At 35.8% G+C, this 20,709-nt stretch overlaps 2 protein-coding genes across 2 annotated transcripts; both read left to right on the top strand.

Moving 5' to 3' along the window:
- The first annotated feature begins 697 nt into the window (after positions 1–697).
- On the top strand, positions 698–1,750 carry LOC127087025 (fasciclin-like arabinogalactan protein 12). The gene has a single exon (XM_051027861.1). It carries the CDS (start codon positions 744–746, stop codon positions 1,563–1,565), a length of 822 nt encoding a protein of 273 aa, XP_050883818.1. The 5' UTR covers positions 698–743; the 3' UTR covers positions 1,566–1,750.
- A 12,620-nt stretch (positions 1,751–14,370) lies between these two features.
- LOC127082403 (pyrophosphate--fructose 6-phosphate 1-phosphotransferase subunit alpha-like) lies at positions 14,371–14,933 on the top strand. Its single transcript, XM_051022638.1, has one exon. The coding sequence runs from the start codon at positions 14,520–14,522 to the stop codon at positions 14,931–14,933; it is 414 nt and encodes a 137-aa protein (XP_050878595.1). The 5' UTR covers positions 14,371–14,519.
- The last annotated feature ends 5,776 nt before the right edge of the window (positions 14,934–20,709 follow it).

Raw genomic sequence — 20,709 nt, 5'->3', positions numbered from 1 at the left:
ACTAATATTGAAAACAACAAAATAAGGCATTATAGTATATAAATTGTTTTTCTCATGATTTTGTTTTATTACAAACAAATGTGTTTGAGACACTCTCAAATATTGAGTGGAGTAACCCAAATGGTAAATAAGTAGTTGATAATTCTCAACAATTAAAAAAAGCACTCTAAAATATTAAAAGTAGTAACATTTTTTAATTTGATTTTAAATTTTGATTTGTTGCATAATAAGAAATTTATTTATTTATTTTCTTAAACCCAATTTTGTAGGAATTATAGATTTTTTTAATAATTTTTCTAAAAATAAGAAAGGCTAATTTTAGAATAAGTTATAAATATTTAAACACATATAGATAAAAGCAATACATGCATGCATTTATCACCTCTAGCCAACATAAATTGACCCCTCACTCTATTTTCACTATATTCACAAGCAAGAATAAAAAACAAAATATTGCTCCATTGATTCAATCTCCAATGACAAGCCACCTTAATATCCTTACCAAATAATTATTGAGATATACACTTGAAAACCACATTGCACACTTCAAATTCCTCTCACATCCTATGCATCATCTCTTCACCTCACTCTTCCTAGACACTACACCACAATATTATTAAGTTTACAAATCACAATTAAACAAACCACTCACCCACCAATCATTTTCCACAAAACTTAATATAAAACCCCCTTAACACCATAATCATACACAAGTACTACATTTTTCATAACCATACCTTAAAATGATCATGAAGATTCAAAAGCAATATCTCTTATGCATTTCACTAACACTACTACTTTCCCTCACTTTAGCCTCTATATCTCCGGCCACATCACCAACTCAAACACCAACTTCATTACCCCAACAACCACCAAATGACAATAACACCCCTGAAACATCTACAACCGACATAGTTCAAATCCTTAAACAAGCAAACTCTTTCAACATCTTCATCCGTCTCATGAAAACAACTCAGTTAATCAACCAACTAAACTCACAACTCATAACCATAAAATCTGGCGGCTTAACAATTCTTGCACCAGAAGATTCAGCATTCTCAGAACTCAAACCAGGCTTCCTCAACACACTCTCCAATGGACAGAAACTAGAGCTACTTCAGTTCCACGTTGTTCCTGATTTTGTATCTAGCTCTAACTTCGATACTTTGACTAACCCTGTGAGAACACTCGCTGGAAACAAACCTGGAAAAGTTGAACTTAACGTGATTAGTTATAATGGAAACGTGAATATTTCAACTGGACAAGTTAATACGACGGTTAGCGGAGTTATATATACGGATAAACATCTTGCTATTTATAGGGTTGGTAAAGTGCTTATTCCGTCGGAGTTTTTTCCTGCGAAGAAAATCGTGGCGGCGCCGGCTTTAGCACCGGCGCCTGTGATTGATGAAGCTAAGGCGCCGAAGGCTGAGAAGGAGAAACCAGTGTCTTCGGAAGATTCATCGTCGCAGGTTGTTCCTACTTTGACATCTGGTGGCATGAGGATCGATGTGTGTGGAACTTGGGTGGTTCTTGTTGTTGGAATTGTTTTGGGAGGTTTTTAAAACATGAAGTACTAGAAAGTGCGATGTGTTGGAATAAGCTACTATAATAGATTGGTGTTTGGGTGTTTATGATTGAGCATGGAAAGTGAAAATGGAGGGAATATGTGTATATCTCTATGAATTTCATTCTATAATTAAAAGTGTCTTATATACTACTTCATTCTATAATTAAGTGTCTTATATAGGTCTCATTTATAAGTAAAAGAGATCAATTCCAATTTTTTTAATTTTCCTGATTTCGAGAGTTAACATAACTATTAATATAGTTTTAATTAAGTGGACAAATATTAATAATATTAAGTAATTAATATAAAAATAATTTTATAATAAAGAGATTAAATACATATGGATTTGATAACATTTATTTATATTTAAGTTAAAATCTTTACAATAATTTTGTTTATAAATAAGATCTAAGGGAATAAGTTATGTTTATTCCAAATTCTTGTTGAATGAAAAATTAAAAAGAATATATATATAAATAAAAAATAAAGAGTATTAAATTATTAAATGATGAAAAACAAAATTTATCTCATACACCTAGAATTATACCATCATTCATATAAAATTCAAAAAGTGCAAGTGTTGAGTTATGATTTTGAAAATTAGCCATGAAAAAAATTATTGGATCGAATCGTGATTAGGTCGCTTTCTTTAAGATGTTTCACGTCACTGTCTAAAATTATGTAAAACAGTCGAACTACCGTGTCACCTCCAAGATAAAACAAATCATTTCTATATTGTATGATTACTACTTGTACGATAGATAATCGGTATAGAAATTGACCCTATGATGGTACAAAGACCATTTCATTATGGTATAAGTATCACTCATAGTAACTGGTATAACGATCAATCGTAATAATTTCTTAAATCAAAAGAAATTCCAATAATTTTTCAAAGAGAATTCAATATTGGTCATTTGACCACTCAAAATGATTTCTCAAACAAAGAGAAATTTGAATAATTCTCTAAAGAGAATTCAAAAAATTGTACTTGATCATTTCTCAACTCAAACAAAGAGAAATTAACATAACTCTCTAAAGAGAATTCAAGAAAATACTTAGAAAATCCAATGAGTAGAAAGAAAGGGGAAGAAGTTGACATTTCGACAATTTGAAAAACGCAGAGTTATGAGAGTGAGGAAGGAAAAAGTCAACAAAAGGGGTTTTGGGTGTGTTTTGAAATGAAACAAGGAATTTCCTTATACAATGAAGTGAGGTAGCTAAGATGTCTCACCTAAGCAATATGGGACTAAGGAGTTATTTCAATTGACACACAATGTGAGACTTAAGGAACTTTTTCAAATTCATCTCCCTATATTGGAATATTGACATAATATTCCAACAATCCTCCACTTGAATTTAAAAAAGTGTTTTACAAGTAACGTCAAACATTTCTAAGATTGTGCATAAACAAATGTGTCTACAACTTGAACCTTTACTTAGCAAGTAGGATTCCGATTCAACAAGAGTAACACAATTGTCTTGAACTCTACCTCAGACATCAAACCTGTACGCAACCTTTTCTTACGGTGTATTATAGTAGCTCGTGTTTTAATGGCCTTGCACGTGTATCTCGATTTAGTGAAGGCTATATGAATCCTGCCTCAAAATTCCATAGGAATTAGCCTAAGTTCAACAATCACATAAGTGAGTCTATCAAAAGTACTCATTTAGCCTAGATACTCCCTCATACATAGTATAGATCTCGTTAAGAGTTTCCATTATCTCATCCTCTTATCGCTTCATAATTCATGTTTCTCTTATTTACTCTAGCATGATCACCTCATATTACTCACAACTTGTTATTATCCATTGAACCAATTTCTTTGGATCTCTAGTCATTTAGATCGGGTTACCGTCATAAGAAACTATTTTTCTATAGGCATTAGCCTCATCTTATTCGATGTATTATAGACGTTCTCTCTAACTAATCCTTTGTCAAATAATCTGCTAAAATTTCATCAGTGTGTATATGATCCACTCTTACAACTCCTTTAGAGATACAGTCTCTAACAATATTGTGTTTCCTCCTTATTTGACTTCACTTACTATTATATTAACGGTTCTCAATTTTTCCAATAGTCGTAGTACTATCACAATGAATCAACACAACTGGCATAGATTTTCCCCATTAAGAGATCTCAACTAGCAAGCATCTTAACTAACTTACTTCTTCATTAGCAGTCGCTAATGCTATCATCTCAGACTCCAACGTGGACTGAGCTAGGATAGTTTGTTTCTTTGATTTCCAAGATACAACTCCTCTAGCTATATTGAATACATAGCCACTAGTTGCTTTGGAATCATCTAATAAGGTATTCCAATTTGCATCACTGTATCCTTCAAGTACAGCAGGAAATATTCATGTTTTTCACCTTACCAAAATCATCATATTTGAGGAACATGAGTTACTTGATCACACTTGACTTTGGACTGTTGTGTTTTGTGTTCAGAGCATATCTTCCTTTGTTATCCTTACCTATATGTTTTTCAATGTGAATATTAGTGATGGTCACTTCTATCACCATTACAGCAGACCTGATTTCCACCTCCTTGAACTCATTCAGACCCATTTCAGCCCTAGATTTCCCTTTGAAATTTTTATTCTCAACAATCTTTTGATTTTCTTCAAGAGCAACAACACCTTTATAAAAAAAATCATCCATAACCCAAAAAATCTTTAACAAGGTAGGGAAAGGTTAGACCATTGAGCATATAAAAGAAGTTCATCCAACCTTGAGCCTCAGAATAAGATTTTAAAGATACCCATTAACCGTAAAAGATTTAAAGTCAATAATCTGCTCTGCAACTAACTTTAGATCTTCCGTTTTGAGCTTCATAGTTCTAGGCTTGATACGAAGGTTCTTTCTAGGATCTATAAACATTGGATTTTTATTATAGGTAGATGCCATTGAAATGGAGCTTTAGGGATCTAAAGGATTTTTAGAGAACTTTTTTTAAAGGCTTAAGAACGAAAGTGTGGGTTGTACAGCGAGATAATGTGTGTGAAATACTGAAACATTTAAGTGCCTTGAGCCAAAAAAGATTTTAGTTTTGAATGAAACAAGAGTTAATTAAAAATAGGCGCGAGACACATTATTCAAAACTAATTTTATCATTATCCAATTGTTATTACCCAACAACTAAAGAGAACTAAGTGTTAGAAGTCCTTTCTGATTCGTGACACATAAGTGAGAAAAATGTCACTAGAAGTTAAAAAATTTCCACTTAAATGCAATCAGAGACAACTAATCATATTCTGAGCATCAGAGACTAAGATGTTTCAGAGGCTACTATTCATCAGAATCTAGTTCAGAGCTTCTGATCACAATAGTTTTTTATCATCATCAAACACTGATCCTCTAGTCTTAAGCAAGCACTAATATTTTATAAAATGCATGTTCAGATTCTTTTTAATAAAATCAAATCTTTCAATAGTAAGAGGCTTGGTAAATATATCATCCCATTGATGATTAATATCAATGAACTGTATATCTATCACACCCTTCTGAACACAATCTCTAATAAAATGGTGTTTTATTTCTATGTGCTTGGTTCTTGAATGTTGAATAGGATTCTTTGTCAAACAGATAGTAGCAGTATTATCACAAAAGATTGGAATACTGCTTCCACATATTTGATAGTCTTCCAACTGATATTTCATCTAGAGTAGTTGTGTAAAACAACTTGCAGTATATATGTATTCTACTTTTTCTATAGATAAAGCAATAATTGATTGTCTTTACAAGCCCTGAATATTAGGTTTTCACCTATGAATTGAAATTTTCCACTAGTGGGTTTTCTCTCGATTATATCCCCAGCATAGTCAGTATCACAAAATCCAACTAGCTTATAATCTAGGGATTTTTTTTAATAAAGTAACCCTATATTAGTTGTTCCCTTTAGATACCTAAAGATCCTCTTAGCAACAATTAAGTGAGTCTCTCTAGGATCTGATTGAAATCTTTCACCCAAGTAGACACTGAATAAAATATCTGGTCTAGAAGATGTTAAATAAAGTAAATAACCAATCATACCTCTATACATCTTCTAACTGACTTTGGTGTTACTTTCCTCTTTGCTCATATTACAGGTTGTGCAGGAGTTGTCATGATCATGCAATCATATAGCTTGAACTTCTTCACAAACTTATTAGTATATTGCGTATTATGAACATATACTCCATCTTTCAATTTATTGATTTAAATACCAAGGAAGAACTTCAACTCTCCCATCATAATCATCTCAAACTCAACCTGCATTGACTTTAAAAATTATTTGCAAAGGAAATCATTAGTAAAAACAAAGATAATACCATCCATATATACTTGGATAATTAATATATCATTTTTAAGTATCTTTATAAAGAGTGTAGTGTCTACTTGCCCTTTTTTAAAACCATTTTCTAACAAAAAATTACTCAGTCTCTCATACACAACTCTGGGAGCGTGTTTGAGTCCATAAAGTGATTTCTTAAGTTTGATAACATGATATGTGTGGACTGAATCCTTAAATCCGAGTGGTTGTTTGACATACACTTCTTCATAAATAACTCCATTTATAAATGAACTCTTAATATCCATTTGGTATAAAATAATATTATGATTAATAACATAGGAAAGAAGTAACTTGATTGCCTCTAATGTTGCAACAGGTGCAAAGGTTTCAGAGATATTTATACCTTCTTATTGACTGTATCCTTGAGCTATAAGTCTAACTTTATTTCTTACCACTTCTCCTTGCTCATTAAACTTATTTCAGAATACCCATTTTGTTCCAATGATGTTCTTCTGATAAGGTTTGGTTACCATATCCCAGACTTCATTCCTTTGGAACTGATTCAGCTCTTCTTGCATTGCCATAATCCAACCATAATCATAAAGTGCTTCATCAACAAAAGCAGGTTCAGTTATGGATAGTATTCCTAACATTGGATGTTCTTCTCTAAAGGCGGACCTTGTCTTTCTAGGACTATCTTTATTCCCAAGAATTAGCTCTTCTGGATGTAAAGACTTGTACTTTAAGGTTTTCTTGGATTATGATACTTCTGAGGAGCCATCTTGAGCTTCTTAAAAATCTTATTCATCTGGATGAGCTTACGATGTTACATCATCTTCTAGACCACCAGCTTCTGAAGTTCTATTATCTTTTGAACATCCAGCTTTTGATGGATTATTTATTTCACTCTCTCTCTCTCTCTCTCTCTCTCTCTCTCTCTCTCTCTTCTCTCTCTTCCATCTTCATCATCTTCATCTTCTTCCTCTTGTGCACCAACAATTGGTAACTAGAGCTCTGGTTTTGATCCACGGGAAACACCAAGGGAAACACGAGTGAACTTTGAGGCATATATAATTGATTTCATTTCTTGAATTCAAGTTGAATTTATGATCGGAATCGTAATAGAATCATATTTTCTTATTCCGCAGGATTGGGAAACAGGAGTGTTTAGTGAGATCTGAGTGAATTCTTGCACAAGAATGATGATGAACAGTGGAAAAGGTAGCTTGAATAAGAAGCTTCTAGTATTTGAGGGAAAGAACTGGAATCGATGGATGATTCAGATACATGTGTTGTTTCACGCTCAAGATGTTCTTGATCTAGTTAATGAAGGTTATGCAGCAGTTACAGTAGATACAACTGAGGCACAAAGGAAAACATATAGAGAGTTGAGGAAGAAAGATCAGAAAGCTCTATTCTACATCTATCAGTGTGTGGATACGAATGTGTTTGAGAAGATCGCTAATTCGAAGACAACGAAGGCTACGTGGAACATACTGGTATGATGTTACGGCAGTGATGAATTAGTGAAGAAGGTGAAGCTCCAATCTCTATGTAAAATGAATAATAATGAGAAGGTACCAAATTACATCTTCAGAGTGATTCTGATCACAAATGAGATGAAATCTTGTGAAGAGACTCTTTCTGAATAAGTAACCTTGAGTAGGTATTGAGATCTCTTACTCCTTAGTTTGATTACATTGATATAGCAATTGAACATTCTAAAGGTCTGAGCACCATGAGAATTGAAGAGCTACAAAGCAGTCTAAAGGCACAAGAGTTGCATCTAACTGAAAGAACCTCTAAAAGAGAGGTATAGCGGGCTCTAAAAAAGTATCTTCTGGTAAGAAGAATCAGAAGCAATATTGGTCTGAGGAAAAGAAGAGACATGGTGGTTATCAGAAGTCATAATTCTCTAACTCTAATGAGAAGAAACATCAGAAGGGAAATGAGAAGTTTGACAAGAACAAGGTTAAATGTTTTTGTTATAAGAAGTTTGGTCACTTTGCTGCTGCCTGTTGGTCAAACAAGGAAAGGAAATTAGAAGAAGCAAACATAGCTAGAGGAAAACATGATGATGAACCTATGTTATTGATGGCTTTTGAATCTGATGATGGATATTTGGTAGACTGGTGGTATATTGGCACTGGCTTCTCAAATCACCTAACTGGAAACAAACTATGGCTGATTGACTTTGACTCTAGAAAGAGGACAAAGATTAGATGTGCTAATGATAAGTATCTGAATGTTGAAGGAATAGGAAATGTAGAGGTTATAGTGAAGAATGTAAAAATTGTTCTGATCAAGGATGTTTGGTATATTCCTGGCATGAAGAGAAATCTGATGAGTGTAGGTCGGTTAATTGAGAAAGGTTTATCAGTTACTATGGAGGACAATCTCTTGAAGTTGTATGATTCTAATCAGAAGCTAATTATGCAGTCTGAACAGAGAAGCAACCTAACATTCAAGGTGAATGTGGAAACATCTGAAACAAAGTTCCTTAGTGCGGAAGGTACTAAAGGTGACAGTGAGATGGCCTAAGAGATTGGGGCATATGAACTTCAGAAGTTTAGGGCATTTGAGTTCTAAGAAGATGGTACATGGAATTCCTAATATTGTGAACCTAAGAAGTCATGTGAGATATGCATGAAAGGTAAGCAATCTAGATTGCCATTTGCATCAGAAGTAGCTCCAAGAGAAAAACATGCTTTAGGATTAGTGCATTCTGATGTATGTGGACCATTTGAAGTACCTTCACTTTGAGGACAAAAGTATTTTGTGTCATTTGTGGATGAGTTAGAATGGAATGGGTAGCACTCATGAAGTTTAAGCATAAGGTGTTTGTTGAGTTTCATAAGATTAAGGCGAAGGTTGAAAAATAGAGTGGTCAGAAGCTGAAAATTCTTAGAACTGATGGTGGAGGTGAGTACTACTCTATAGAGTTCATAAGGTTATGTGAAGAGAATGGAATTAAGCATGAGGTTACTGTCGCATCTCGAAAAATACGATTCCTCGCGATGGTCGCGGAAAAAAATTACGTTCGAACAGAGTCGCCACCGAACTTTATTTATCCCAATAAAGGGATAGGAAAATATCGATAAAACCTTTTGAATAATAGAATAATGGTCGTCACAACCATATTCGGGTTCGGGAGTCGATTACGCAAGGGGAAGGTATTAACACCCCTCACGTCCGTTGTACTCAACGGGAACCTTTTAGTTTAATTTGCAGATTGAATGTTAATTAATGTTGTTTGTTTTCTTCGAGTAATTAAAGTTGATAATAGATATGGATGGAAACCTCATAATGGGGAAAATGGAGGTTTTTTATTAGTGTGCTCGCGAAGATACAACAATCTCCTGCCTACGTATCCTTATGGTGCGATAAGGAAATCAGAGCATTCGTAGTTCAGGGAACTATGATTAATTGGTGTGTTTTGTTTTAGGAACGACTATACAGGTCGACGTTCTAAAGGCTAAACGTTGACTTGTCTACTCTCGGCGGAGGCTTAAGCACTGGTTTGTTGTGCGCATTAGAAAGGATTAGACAGTGTTCTTTTGAAAAAGGGTTTTGGTCACACGGGGGTGACAAGTTGGATTAATGTGTTTGATGCTTAGTTTGATTGGTTTTGGTCGCACGAGGGCGAGGAAAGGATAGGTTTGATGTGTTAAGGTATTTTGTTGGATGACGATTACTTGGATATTCGAGTAAAACAACTCGTATCCTAATAGTCGAGGAGAGGAATCGAATGCTCTAGACCATCTCCCTTTTCATCCTTTATTATGAAAGGAGTTGATAACAGTTAAGGTATTTTGAATGGATGACAATTACTCGGATAGCCAAAAAGACAACTCGTATCCTAATAATCAGGAAAGGGAATAGAAGACTCTAGACCGCTTTCTTTTTCATCTGAGTGATTACGAAAATAAGTTTGTGTATGGTTGACGTATTTTAGAATGAACGACAAGTACTCGAATGACTGAGTAAGACAACTCATGTCCAAGAATTTGAGAAGAGGAATTGAAAACTTAAGACCATCTCTCTTTTCGTATAGTTCATTATGAAAATGATTTGATTAAGTTGTATGCTTGTGGAAAAATGATAATTGTTCAACTGACCGAGTAAAAGAACTCGTATTCAAACAATTGGGGAGAGAAGTTGAAAACTCAAAGTCGTCTCCTTTTTCATTTAGCTTATTATGAAAATAATTTGATTTAGTCGGGTTTGGAAGTTTGTAAAGAGATGACGAGTGTTTAACTCACCGAGTAAGAAAACTCGTATTCAAACAATCGAGGGGAGGAGTTAAAGATTTAAAACCATCCCCCATTTCATTTTTATTTATTGTAAGAATGTTTTGATTTAATTATACTTAAGTGAATTAGAAATGATGACTATTTGACTAACCGAGTAAGAGAACTCGTATTCAAATAATCGAGGGGAGAAGTTAAAAACTCAAAACCATCTCCCTTTTCATTTCCCAACTGAAATGGTATTTGATTGTGAATGGGCATTTTAATTTAATTTGAATAAAAATACTCGATATGGGGTCGAGGTTTTAAATTTGTGTTTTGTGAATAAGTTGGATTATTTTAGTGTATTGTTCATCTAATCGATCAATTAATAATCGACTAGGTCTCATTGTAAGAAAGCTCAAGAGTAAGCTATGTGAGGTTGATGGCGATGTTTTAAAACGATTGACTTACAAGGGGTGGGAGATAGGCTCGATTGAATCGAGAGTTGCTTGATTTTTGAGGTTTAGAGTGGTTCTAATTCAATGATAAGGTTGAATGAGTTTTTAGAATGATAATGGAAAGTGAGGGTGAAATTCAACACATTTGGATTTATATTATGAAATAATAATAAAACTGTGAATGTGGAATAAATCGGTCAATTTTAATGAACAAAATTAATTGATTAAAATTTAGTTAAGTTATCTAATTATGGTAATTAAAATTAATTATCAATATTATTAGATTTAAAAATTAACATAATCAAATAATTAAGTTAATTAAAATCAATTAACAAAAATTATCTAATTTAATCTAAACTTTAATTAATTAATTTTAAAAGAAAGTAAGTGACAATATTGAATATAAGATAATCAAATTGAATTGGCCACCATGAGCTCATAAATCGGTTCTTACATAGCGACAATAGAGCTGTAGTGTCGTATGCGAGAGTCGTAATGCGGTGAAGAAAAAAACACAATCGGTATATTGAAATTGTAGCGGCCTAACGGTATAACATTAACGATTCCGCGGATTTCAATTTCAAAGAACAAAGAAATCAATGAGTTTACTCAATGTAATATGATATTTACAACTAAAAAATCAATTATCTGCAGTGTGTACATCATGTTATCTTGTTAAAAGAAAATATAGGCTACCACGATTATATCATGTATCGAATGATTACCGCAAGCAACCATAATAATCCAAAAGCCATGGCTTAATGAGATCTTGTAGCAATCATACCATTAATGTGTGCAGCAAAACCCAGGTTGAACACAATTGTCATACCCCGATTTTGGTCCTGAATTTTTTATTTTTGTTTGGCACTTGGCCTAAAGTTCATTTGCATACATTCATTCCCAAATCCATATTTTTGTTACACATTGGTCATTGTCTATGCCTTTTTGATCATGGTGCTTTTGATTATAAAATGGATTTTAATTATTTGACTTTTTAATTTTCAATTTGATTTTAATTTCAAATTAAGTTTAATTCCAAATTTCAATTTAATTTTAATTGTTATTTTTACTAATGATTCAAGCTCTAATTGATTTTAATTTTCAAATAGATATTAGAATTGATATCAAAAGTAATTTTAACAAATTATTGGATTAAGTTGATTTTAATTGGATTTTTACTGATTTTTTTTTATTATTATTATTATTTAAATTGATATTTAAATTAATTTTGGATTATTTCTAAAAAAATCCATTTTATAACCATAGTTCATTCCAAATCAAAATAGCCATACAATCAAAACTCCATCAAGAATCTAAATTCCAGCACTCCATTAATTCATTCCAAAAAAAAGAGAGTTCAAATTCTCGTTCAAACAATTACTTGTATGGCGCCGAGCCACCGACTTCTTCCTATATAGAAGGATCAGAGGGGAAGAATGGACTGGTTATCAATACAAAAACATGTTCCGAAAAATGATACAAGTATGACTCTCCATTCAAAAAATTACTATACTTTTGTGGAGAGTAGGAAAGACATAAATGACAAAAATGATACAAGTGTTGTTAACAACATTGCTAATTCTCAGGGGGTAATACAACCTCCGTTCTCGAACATTGGTTCTAATGCCTCTATCAAGTCTATTTTAAGGAAGATTACTGAAAGCACACCGGATGCATCTCAATCTAACCAAGCTGCGACTCCTAGAGATATTGAGGATTTTGGCAGGTTTTTGAGACCAAACACTTTCTTGCATCATAATTTCTCTACACCGAATCAAGCTCATGTGTAGTGGATTCTTCATCAGCATTATGACCATGAGTAACTACTGTGATGTACATCCGTGGAAGCACCGACTCCCCGGTGATTCGGTTGCCATGATACTGATTAGAATTGCTGCTACCTCTCGATTGTTGTGTTGGCTTCGATGACTGCAGGTTCTCTAGCCGTGCCTCGTGAGCCGTTAGATGCTGCTACCGTTGCCGAGGCAATTATCGTTATAACTTTATTTCCATATGATATTGCATAGCATGTCATCCAACTTGCAGTGGCAAAATGCTGCAGCATTAACAGGATTATTGGATAAACCTCACGGCATGACGAACATGTGTAACCAAGGAAAAAAGACAAACCACTGTAACCTACCTCATGTTAATACCATATAAATCCCTCAACATTTCCCAGCCAATGAAGAATTCCGCTAGCAGCACGAACAATCAGAACAGAACTGTATCTGAAACGCAGCATGTTGATGAGATTATTTGTTACTGAAGCACGACACATGACTGAGGTAGTGATATCGGAAACACATGGCAATGATGAAATGGTCATGTCTGAAGCACATCCCAGCAGTGAAGTCGTATTGTCGGATTCATAGCTGAACAACGAGGGAACCCATTAGTCGGTCCAACTCTTTGAAGGATAACCAGAAGAAACCTAAAAAAGGGCCAATGCACCTGTTAACCACAACAAGCTGCTATCAAAACTACCTGTAAAACTTCCATGACAGAAAAACGTAGCATAACAGCAGCAAGATGTACCCGTCCCGTTTCAATTGTGCCCCTGGTCCATAACCGATCACACCAGCCATAACCTGCAAAAATTAATCACATTGGTCAAAACCGCACATCAACAAGAAAGCCAGAAATCTGTTGTACAAGGATTATCACAGTGACAAGAAGTTCACTATCAGCACTTACTCACCTACTGGAGTTGCTATAACATCCTCAGGGACAAAGAAGGGTGAACTGTTTTTGGGTGATGTTAATACCCAGTTGAAGAACAAAAACATCACTACTAATATCAAAGTTGACACAAATTCTAATCACTGTCAACAAACCTGCTCCTGGCGTGAAGGACCTGGAAAATGCTTTCGTCTATATCCAGAAAATGAATTTGAGAAACTTGAGGACTCTACAATGCCAGAAATTAAGCGTTGCAACCTTGCTAATGTCATTTTGCAGCTTAAGGCTTTGGGTGTTGACGACATATTAGGGTTCGATTTCATTAAGAAACCTTCAAGGACAGCTATCGTAAAATCATTGGAGCAGCTATTTTTATTAGGTGCTTTAACAGATGAATGTCAACTATCTGATCTTGTTGGATGGCAAATGGCTCGACTTCCCTTGGGTCCTATTCATTCCAAAGCTACCTGTATGAAGAACAGAAAGAGCTCGTTAAACTTGTTGATGCCAAACTTGGTCAAAGTTCAACTTTGTATGCAAAAAAAAGCATTGTATTAAGCATTGGTGCAGACAAAGCCGACGAGGTCGAGCTTCGGAATGCGGGGGCAGCTGATTTTCTTGTGGTTTCTTCTCGGAGGGTGGTGGAGAATTGATTGCTGCAGAGAAAGAGCAACAAAATCACAGCAAGATCAACCAAATCATGATCGAAAAAGGCTTTGTAATAATTGATGTTTTATCTGAAACTCTTACCAAATTTCACTGTTGGAACTAGATGGGCAATTGTTATGCCTTGTAGAGTCGGATTCTCAAACCGGTTTGAAGGAACAAATTTTGGTTTTGATACAATTTGTAAGGTGAGTTCTCAACTCCTCAATAGTGTCAGCACCAAACAGCCCTCCATTTTGTGATACCAAAGGTTTTGATAGCCGCTGTAGCAGCCACTCAATGCTGTGAAATCTGCAAGTACAATTACAAAAAAAAAAGTGATTTGAAAAGAAGACTTGGCACAAGAGATTTTAATTGTTGCTATTGGAAATCGTATCCTCAAAATCGACGCTATGAAAACTGGAAAAGGTGAAACATTTTTTGCATAGGAGCCCCTCAAATGTAACATCGATAAATTGATTGATGGCGTGCACCTTACCGGTAAGCATGACAACAATATCACTGAGTTGTCAATGTGCCAATGGATGAAGAGCTGATTAGCTTCAGTATCAGTAGATGGCACGGTGAAGATACGGGAAGAACGCAAGGCATCACATGTTGCTTTAGAATGCACTCTTCAGCCCCCATACGAACATGGTAATTCTCGGGGAGGAGTTTGCTCAACCAAAGCTTACCATTTTTGAAATTTCACCGAAGGTTTCTGATGCAGTTCAGGCTAGAGCAGAGCAAGACAAATATCACGGAGTAATCCTCCTTCTAGAAGGTCTGGCTGAGAGCATTCCTGAAATCCATGCACTCTTAAAGGAAATTCACATTTTGCTCCAACAAGGTGTTGCTGCTGATAAGATATTTGTTCATCTTTCACCATGGGCTTCTACTTTAGTTGAATTTCTACCACCATTTATCAGAAGACAATTGCTTCCTTACGCTGAACCTGATGACTCAACACAGTCGTCTCAGATTGGGACCAAGAAGATCCTAGCATATCCTATGGAAGCAAAGATAAACAAATTTCAGAAAGAAATCACACAGGAAAGGAAAAAATAGCTTGGCAACGGCAACAAGAGACCAGTCAAGCGAAACACATTGTATCAAGCATTGGACAGTGAAATAGACGTACAACAAAGAGATTTTGTGCCGCAGATGACGGATTCTCTACCTGGCCCTTCGTATGAAATAAACCGAAAATTGCTTTTGGGAATCTCCAATATTCACTGCAGTAAACAAGATAACCATCAAGCAGTAAAATTCCAAAAAAAAATTCCAAGTTTGAATAGAGACGAAAGGCGAAGAGAAAGCAAGAGTCCATATTACCGTTTCCGGAAAATAGCATCGAAGAGGACGAACTCGGTTCTGAGCACCAAAAAGCACTTCTAGAATTTTTCTTTCTTTGGACCCCATGTACCAATCCGAAAACCCTAAGCTACAGAGAAAAATAGGCAGAAGAAATCAGTAAGAGGGATTCGAAAAAAAAGAGGAACGGCGGAAAGGATACCAAAACCCTAATCACCGAATCAAGGACAAACCTGTGAGCTTGATCGTTGCCGTGGTCACCGCCGAAGGTGAGTTCTTTGTTTCAGCCATTGCTTTCTTACACGATTGAGTTGAGATGTGGGCATTTGGGTGTGAGATGTGAGCGAAGCGATTGAAGAGGTGAGGGAGATGAGCGAAGCGATTGGGAACGAAGTGAGAGAGACGCGATTGAGAGAGAGGGATGTGGGTGAGATTGAGTCGAGAGAAGAGAGATTCAGATGAGAAGAGGGAAAGACACGAGAGAGGAGATTGAAAGAATTTTTCATTACTATTCATTATCACTTTTATTCATTTATTGTTATTTTTATTTTTTTTTAAAAACAAAAAAACATGCTTTAAATTAGAATTTAATTAACGTTTTCCTTCGTTCTATTAAACAAGGTATATTAATGTACCATTTGGTATTCCCAATCCATTTCTCTTTTGAAAAACCAACAGCCAAGCGGCTGGTTTTTAATTAGGCTAGACTAACTGTTTTTTTTATTTAGTTTTTTATTCTTTTTTTAGTTTAACTTAGTTTATATATTTAAGTTAGGATTAAAATAACAATTAGTTGGTAAGTGGTCTGGTGGAGGGGAGTGGTGTCTAGGTCTTTAGTGTAGTGGGTTTGATTCCCCTAGGTGTAGTTTTTCTTTCTTTTATATTTATGCTTTATTATTCATATTTCTTTTTTTTTTCTTTTTTTTTATTATTGTCTAATAATATAGATTTGTTTTTTCTTTTAATTGCATCATGCATTCGAAACCATTTTTTTAACTTATAAAAATCATATTTTCTCGATTTAATATTGAGCCCTTTTTCACACCCTTGTAAGTCGATTGCTTTTTAAGCATCGCCGTCAACCTCACATAGCTTACTCTTGGGCTTTCTTACAATGAGCCGGTTCTCTTGCACTTACACTCATGCATTATTTGTTGTTTGGGTCCGATTTAATTATTTCATGATTTTTAATCCCCATTTGACAAAATGTACCCCACTCCCCCGATGTGTAATAATTTTGTACTATTTTATTTCTTTATTGCTTGGTTGTTTAGTTAATACTAACACGAGAATAAAATCAACAATTTCAAAAAATACAAAAAAATGTGACTCGATCCAACGTCGAGTATTTTCTCAATAAACAAACCAATTCATTTCTCCTTTCTATTCCATCCCATTTCAAAAAAACTTCATCAAATGCTTGATCCAACGTCAAGCCATTTTCATAATCAAAAACTCAAAAAATATTAATTCTTATTTAACACTTTTTTAATAAAGGTGGAAATGGAACGTGGTGTATACCGCGCACTCCTGAGACTAGGATTCGAGATGTATATCTCGCCAATCCTAGCTCTCGCCATCATCCAAATTTATCCACTTTGTTTTCTCTCAAACACTCATTCAATTTTTTCTTAAACGTCCATCAATACTTGATCTATGGTCAAGTCATTTTCACAACAAAATTCAAAAATACCTAATTCTTACTTAAACACTTTTTCAATAAAGGTGGAAATGGAACATGGTGTATACCATGCACTCCTGAGGTTAAGATTCGAGACGTATGCCTCGCCAATCTTAACTCTCGCCATCGTCTAAAATTGTCAATGCGGTTTCTTCAAACCCTTTCACAATCAAATTCCAAAATACTTAATTCCTATCTTAATCTCTTTCAATAAAGATGGAAATGGAACATGGTGTATACCATGCACTCCTGAGGCTAGGATTCGAGATGTATATCTCGCTCATCCAAGTCCTCGCCATCACTCAAAATACATCCAACCAATCAAACTCTTTTTTCGCCGCCGTGCGACCAATCAAAGAACCTTTTTCATAAATGAAAGATATATTGTCTTAAGTGATACAAAACAATGTTTCGGCCACGATTGTTGAGTAGAGATAAATGACGCTCTTCCGAATGTAGATTTATAAATCCGTTCGATGTGTGGTATGCGTCCACTCCTCATCTGTTTTGGGTAAAACAATGTTTTCGTCGATTAATACAATATAGCTTTCGCTAAAATCGACTAACAAACAAACATTTTCTACCCAGAACTACGTAAGCCTTGATTTCTCTTTTGAGATACGTAGGAGCAGGATTTTTAAATCTTGTCAGGCCCACTAATAAAAAACTTAGGTTTAGTCCTTTGTCTAAAAAATCCAAAAACATTTCTTCTATCTTCTATTCTTTCTTTCCCACCTAATAACTTGAAAAGCCTATCATTTCAAACTAACATTAACGCACACAACTGACCTAATGGTTCCCGTTGAGTACAACGGACGTGAGGGGTGCTAATACCTTCCCCTTGCGTAATCGACTCCCGAACCCTGATATTGGTTGCGATGACCATATCTTATCCTTTCCTTTGTCTTGGGTTTTATCGATATTTTCCCTTTCCTTTTTAGGAATAAATAAAGTTCGGTGGCGACTCTGTTCAGTCCATCATTGCGAGCGTGCGATCGCGCTTCGCTTTGAAGTCGTATCCCCATTTTTTCGAGGTGCGACAGATGGCGACTCTGCTGGGGAAAGGAACATCCCTAAGTGAGTCAAGCCTAGTTAGGACGTCTGTGTGCCTTTGGTTGTTTAATTGTGTGTCTTTTCTTTATTGTTTTTATTATCTTTATTTTTATATTGTTATATTTGTTGAATATTGGTTCTATTGTGATTGTTGGTACTTGGATCTTAATTGCAAACCATGTGGGAAAGACTCTACACCCGAGTCTAGAGTGAAAAAACATAAGATAGGACGATGGTTGAGTAGTACGGACTCCCGAGGTGAATACTTCGTAAGAGTCGGTACGAGAACCTCACTTAGAGTAGATCCTTTTGCAAATATTGTCGCCCGAGGTGTATACCTCGTAAGCTTCAATGTTTCAAAAGGGTCCATGACTCTAAGGACCTTTTAGAACATTAAACCTTTGGCCAACTAGAAATGATGGTTGCGTAGTATGGATTCCAGGTGGATACCTCGTAAGGATCGATACGAGAACCTCGCTCAGAATAGATTCTCTAGATGGAGTTGATGACCGGAAAGTATTTTCCGTAAGCGTCAAACAGTCTATTGAATCCATGACTCTGAGTACCCTGTCTAGAACCCAGTCGATGGTTGCGTAGTACAGACTCCCGAAGTGAATACTTCGTAAGGGTCGGTACGAGAACCTCACTCAGAATAGATTCCCTTGATGGAGTGGACGACCGGAAAGTATTTCCCGTAAGCGTCAAACATTCTTGTGAATCAATGACTCTGGGGATCCTTTGTAACAAAGCCCTAGACCATACCCGGTGAGAACCCCGTTTTGGAAAAGCAATCAAATTTATCAGTACCTCAGACTTTTGAACCCGTGTATTGAAAGAAAGAAAAAAACACAAATATGCATGGCATGCATTGCATCCATTCATATACCATTGCATATGCATTTGTCATCATGCATTTCATATCATTTCTCGAAAATACCAAAAAAAAAAAAACTCATCTCTCCTTTGTCCATGAAGCAAAGTGATTCTCAACACGCGTTTAGAACAAAGAACCATGTCTCAGGAGATGATGGACGAGCTAAGGAAAGGCCAAGAAGCACTGAAGGGGGAACTTAATCTTTTGAAGAGCCAAATGAGATGGGTCTTGGAAACCCTGCAAGTCTTGTTGAGAAAAGAGGGTCACCCAATATACACTGCTGCAACAAAGAGAGCTACTACGCCACATCCATCTGGTGTTACCCCAAGTCAAGGGAAATTCTATATGGCAACTCCTCGTCTACCGGCATATGGACCTCCCTCAAGGCGTCATCATCAACATCCTCCGGCTATTGCTCCTCAAAGTCACCAAAGCCAGGTTCAGAACAAAAATCAGAATCAGAACAAGAGGAACAAGGATCACAATGACTCGATTCCGGTGCCATATAGCAAGCTCTACCCGCAACTGATCCGAAATGCTTTGGTGACCCCTCGAGCTCTCACACCTGTGTCACCATACCTGCCATGGTACAATCCAAATGCAACATGTGAATTCCATAAAGGAGCATTGGGACATGACCTGGATTCTTGCTTGGCGTTGAAAGCCTTAGTGCGAGGGTTGATTAACAAAAAGAGCTTAATCTTTGAAGAAGATCATCCCAAGGTCAAGTGTGAATACCATACTGGGACAATGGGACACTCCATCGAGGAATGCAAGAGTTTTAAGCTCAAGCTGCAAGGATTGATTGGCATAAGGTCACCAACACTCAAGGAGGAAGGCTCAAGTACATATACCTTGATTTCTGAGCCAGGTAATGAGAAAGGGAAAGGACCCTTGAGACCCCTCAAGGTTTTGTACCACAAGGAAGATGTCAGGGATGTGGCTAGTGAGCTATCATTGTTTCCTGGTAAGAGCATTGAGATACCACCTTGGATTTCCAATATCACGACCCATACCAATGAAAGAAAAGGAGAAGTGAGTAGTGGATACAGGAGGGCCGCGTTCAACGATGAGATTGAAGGAAAAGAATTTGAGGATCATCATGCCGATGTCAAAAAGCTTCTTGATCCTAACCTGCAAGTTTGAAGAAGTCAATTCCCTAAAAGTTGGCAATCATTTGGCTGTTTCAACACTTCTTTTGTAGTTTCTTTGCATGTTGGTTGTTAATTGCTTTTAAGCATTGTTGTTTTATTTGAATTGGTAAGATTAATGAAAGGTTTATGCATCTTTTGAATTAATCCATTCGTATTCACTCGTTTTTCATTTATGTTAAAAAACAAAAACAAAATACTCCTCTCATTCACTTTTGTTTATCAAACTGTTGTGTTAACAAAGATTGGAAGGAGGATGATGAAAACGAAACACCTGAAATTGTTGTGGTATGCTTTTGAGTAAAACCTTGTCGATGATGTAAGGCATTGTTTCAAATCCCCAAACACTGAAGAGATAAGGAGTTAATCCCTAGTCAACCACTTTGAGCCTAGAAGTTGGTGTTTATTTCGGATCTAAAACCCTTAATCTTAACCTGGGGCAGGGTAGTTGTGTTCAGATAGTTTGATCGTGCATTCGATCTTTCAAAAAAAATCGTCCATATGAACACCCTCCAATTAGGTTCAACCACATGTTATCCTTCGTGCACATGTTGAGATGTCGAAGAAGCTAAGAAAAGCTAAAATTAGTGTCGGTTGATCCTTATCCACCAATAATGTGGCAGTCAATACCTTTAAAAAATAAAAAAAAAGCCCGCTAAATCAAATACCACGAAATGACTTAGGCAAAAGTTAGGGCATCCCGATGGACCAAAAGCTTCAGAGAAGCGGTCCAGGCAAAATTAGGGATAAAATAAATCAATCAAAAGAGGT

Source organism: Lathyrus oleraceus, chromosome 5 (assembly GCF_024323335.1).
Source record: "Lathyrus oleraceus cultivar Zhongwan6 chromosome 5, CAAS_Psat_ZW6_1.0, whole genome shotgun sequence".
NCBI lineage: Eukaryota > Viridiplantae > Streptophyta > Magnoliopsida > Fabales > Fabaceae > Lathyrus > Lathyrus oleraceus.
This window is presented reverse-complemented; position numbering and strand designations above follow the sequence as displayed.

What these genes read in the sequence shown, in the direction of transcription:
- LOC127087025 (XM_051027861.1), top strand. Translation starts at nt 744, where the DNA reads ATGATCATGAAGATTCAAAAGCAATATCTCTTATGCATTTCACTAACA.
- LOC127082403 (XM_051022638.1), top strand. Translation starts at nt 14,520, where the DNA reads ATGGTAATTCTCGGGGAGGAGTTTGCTCAACCAAAGCTTACCATTTTT.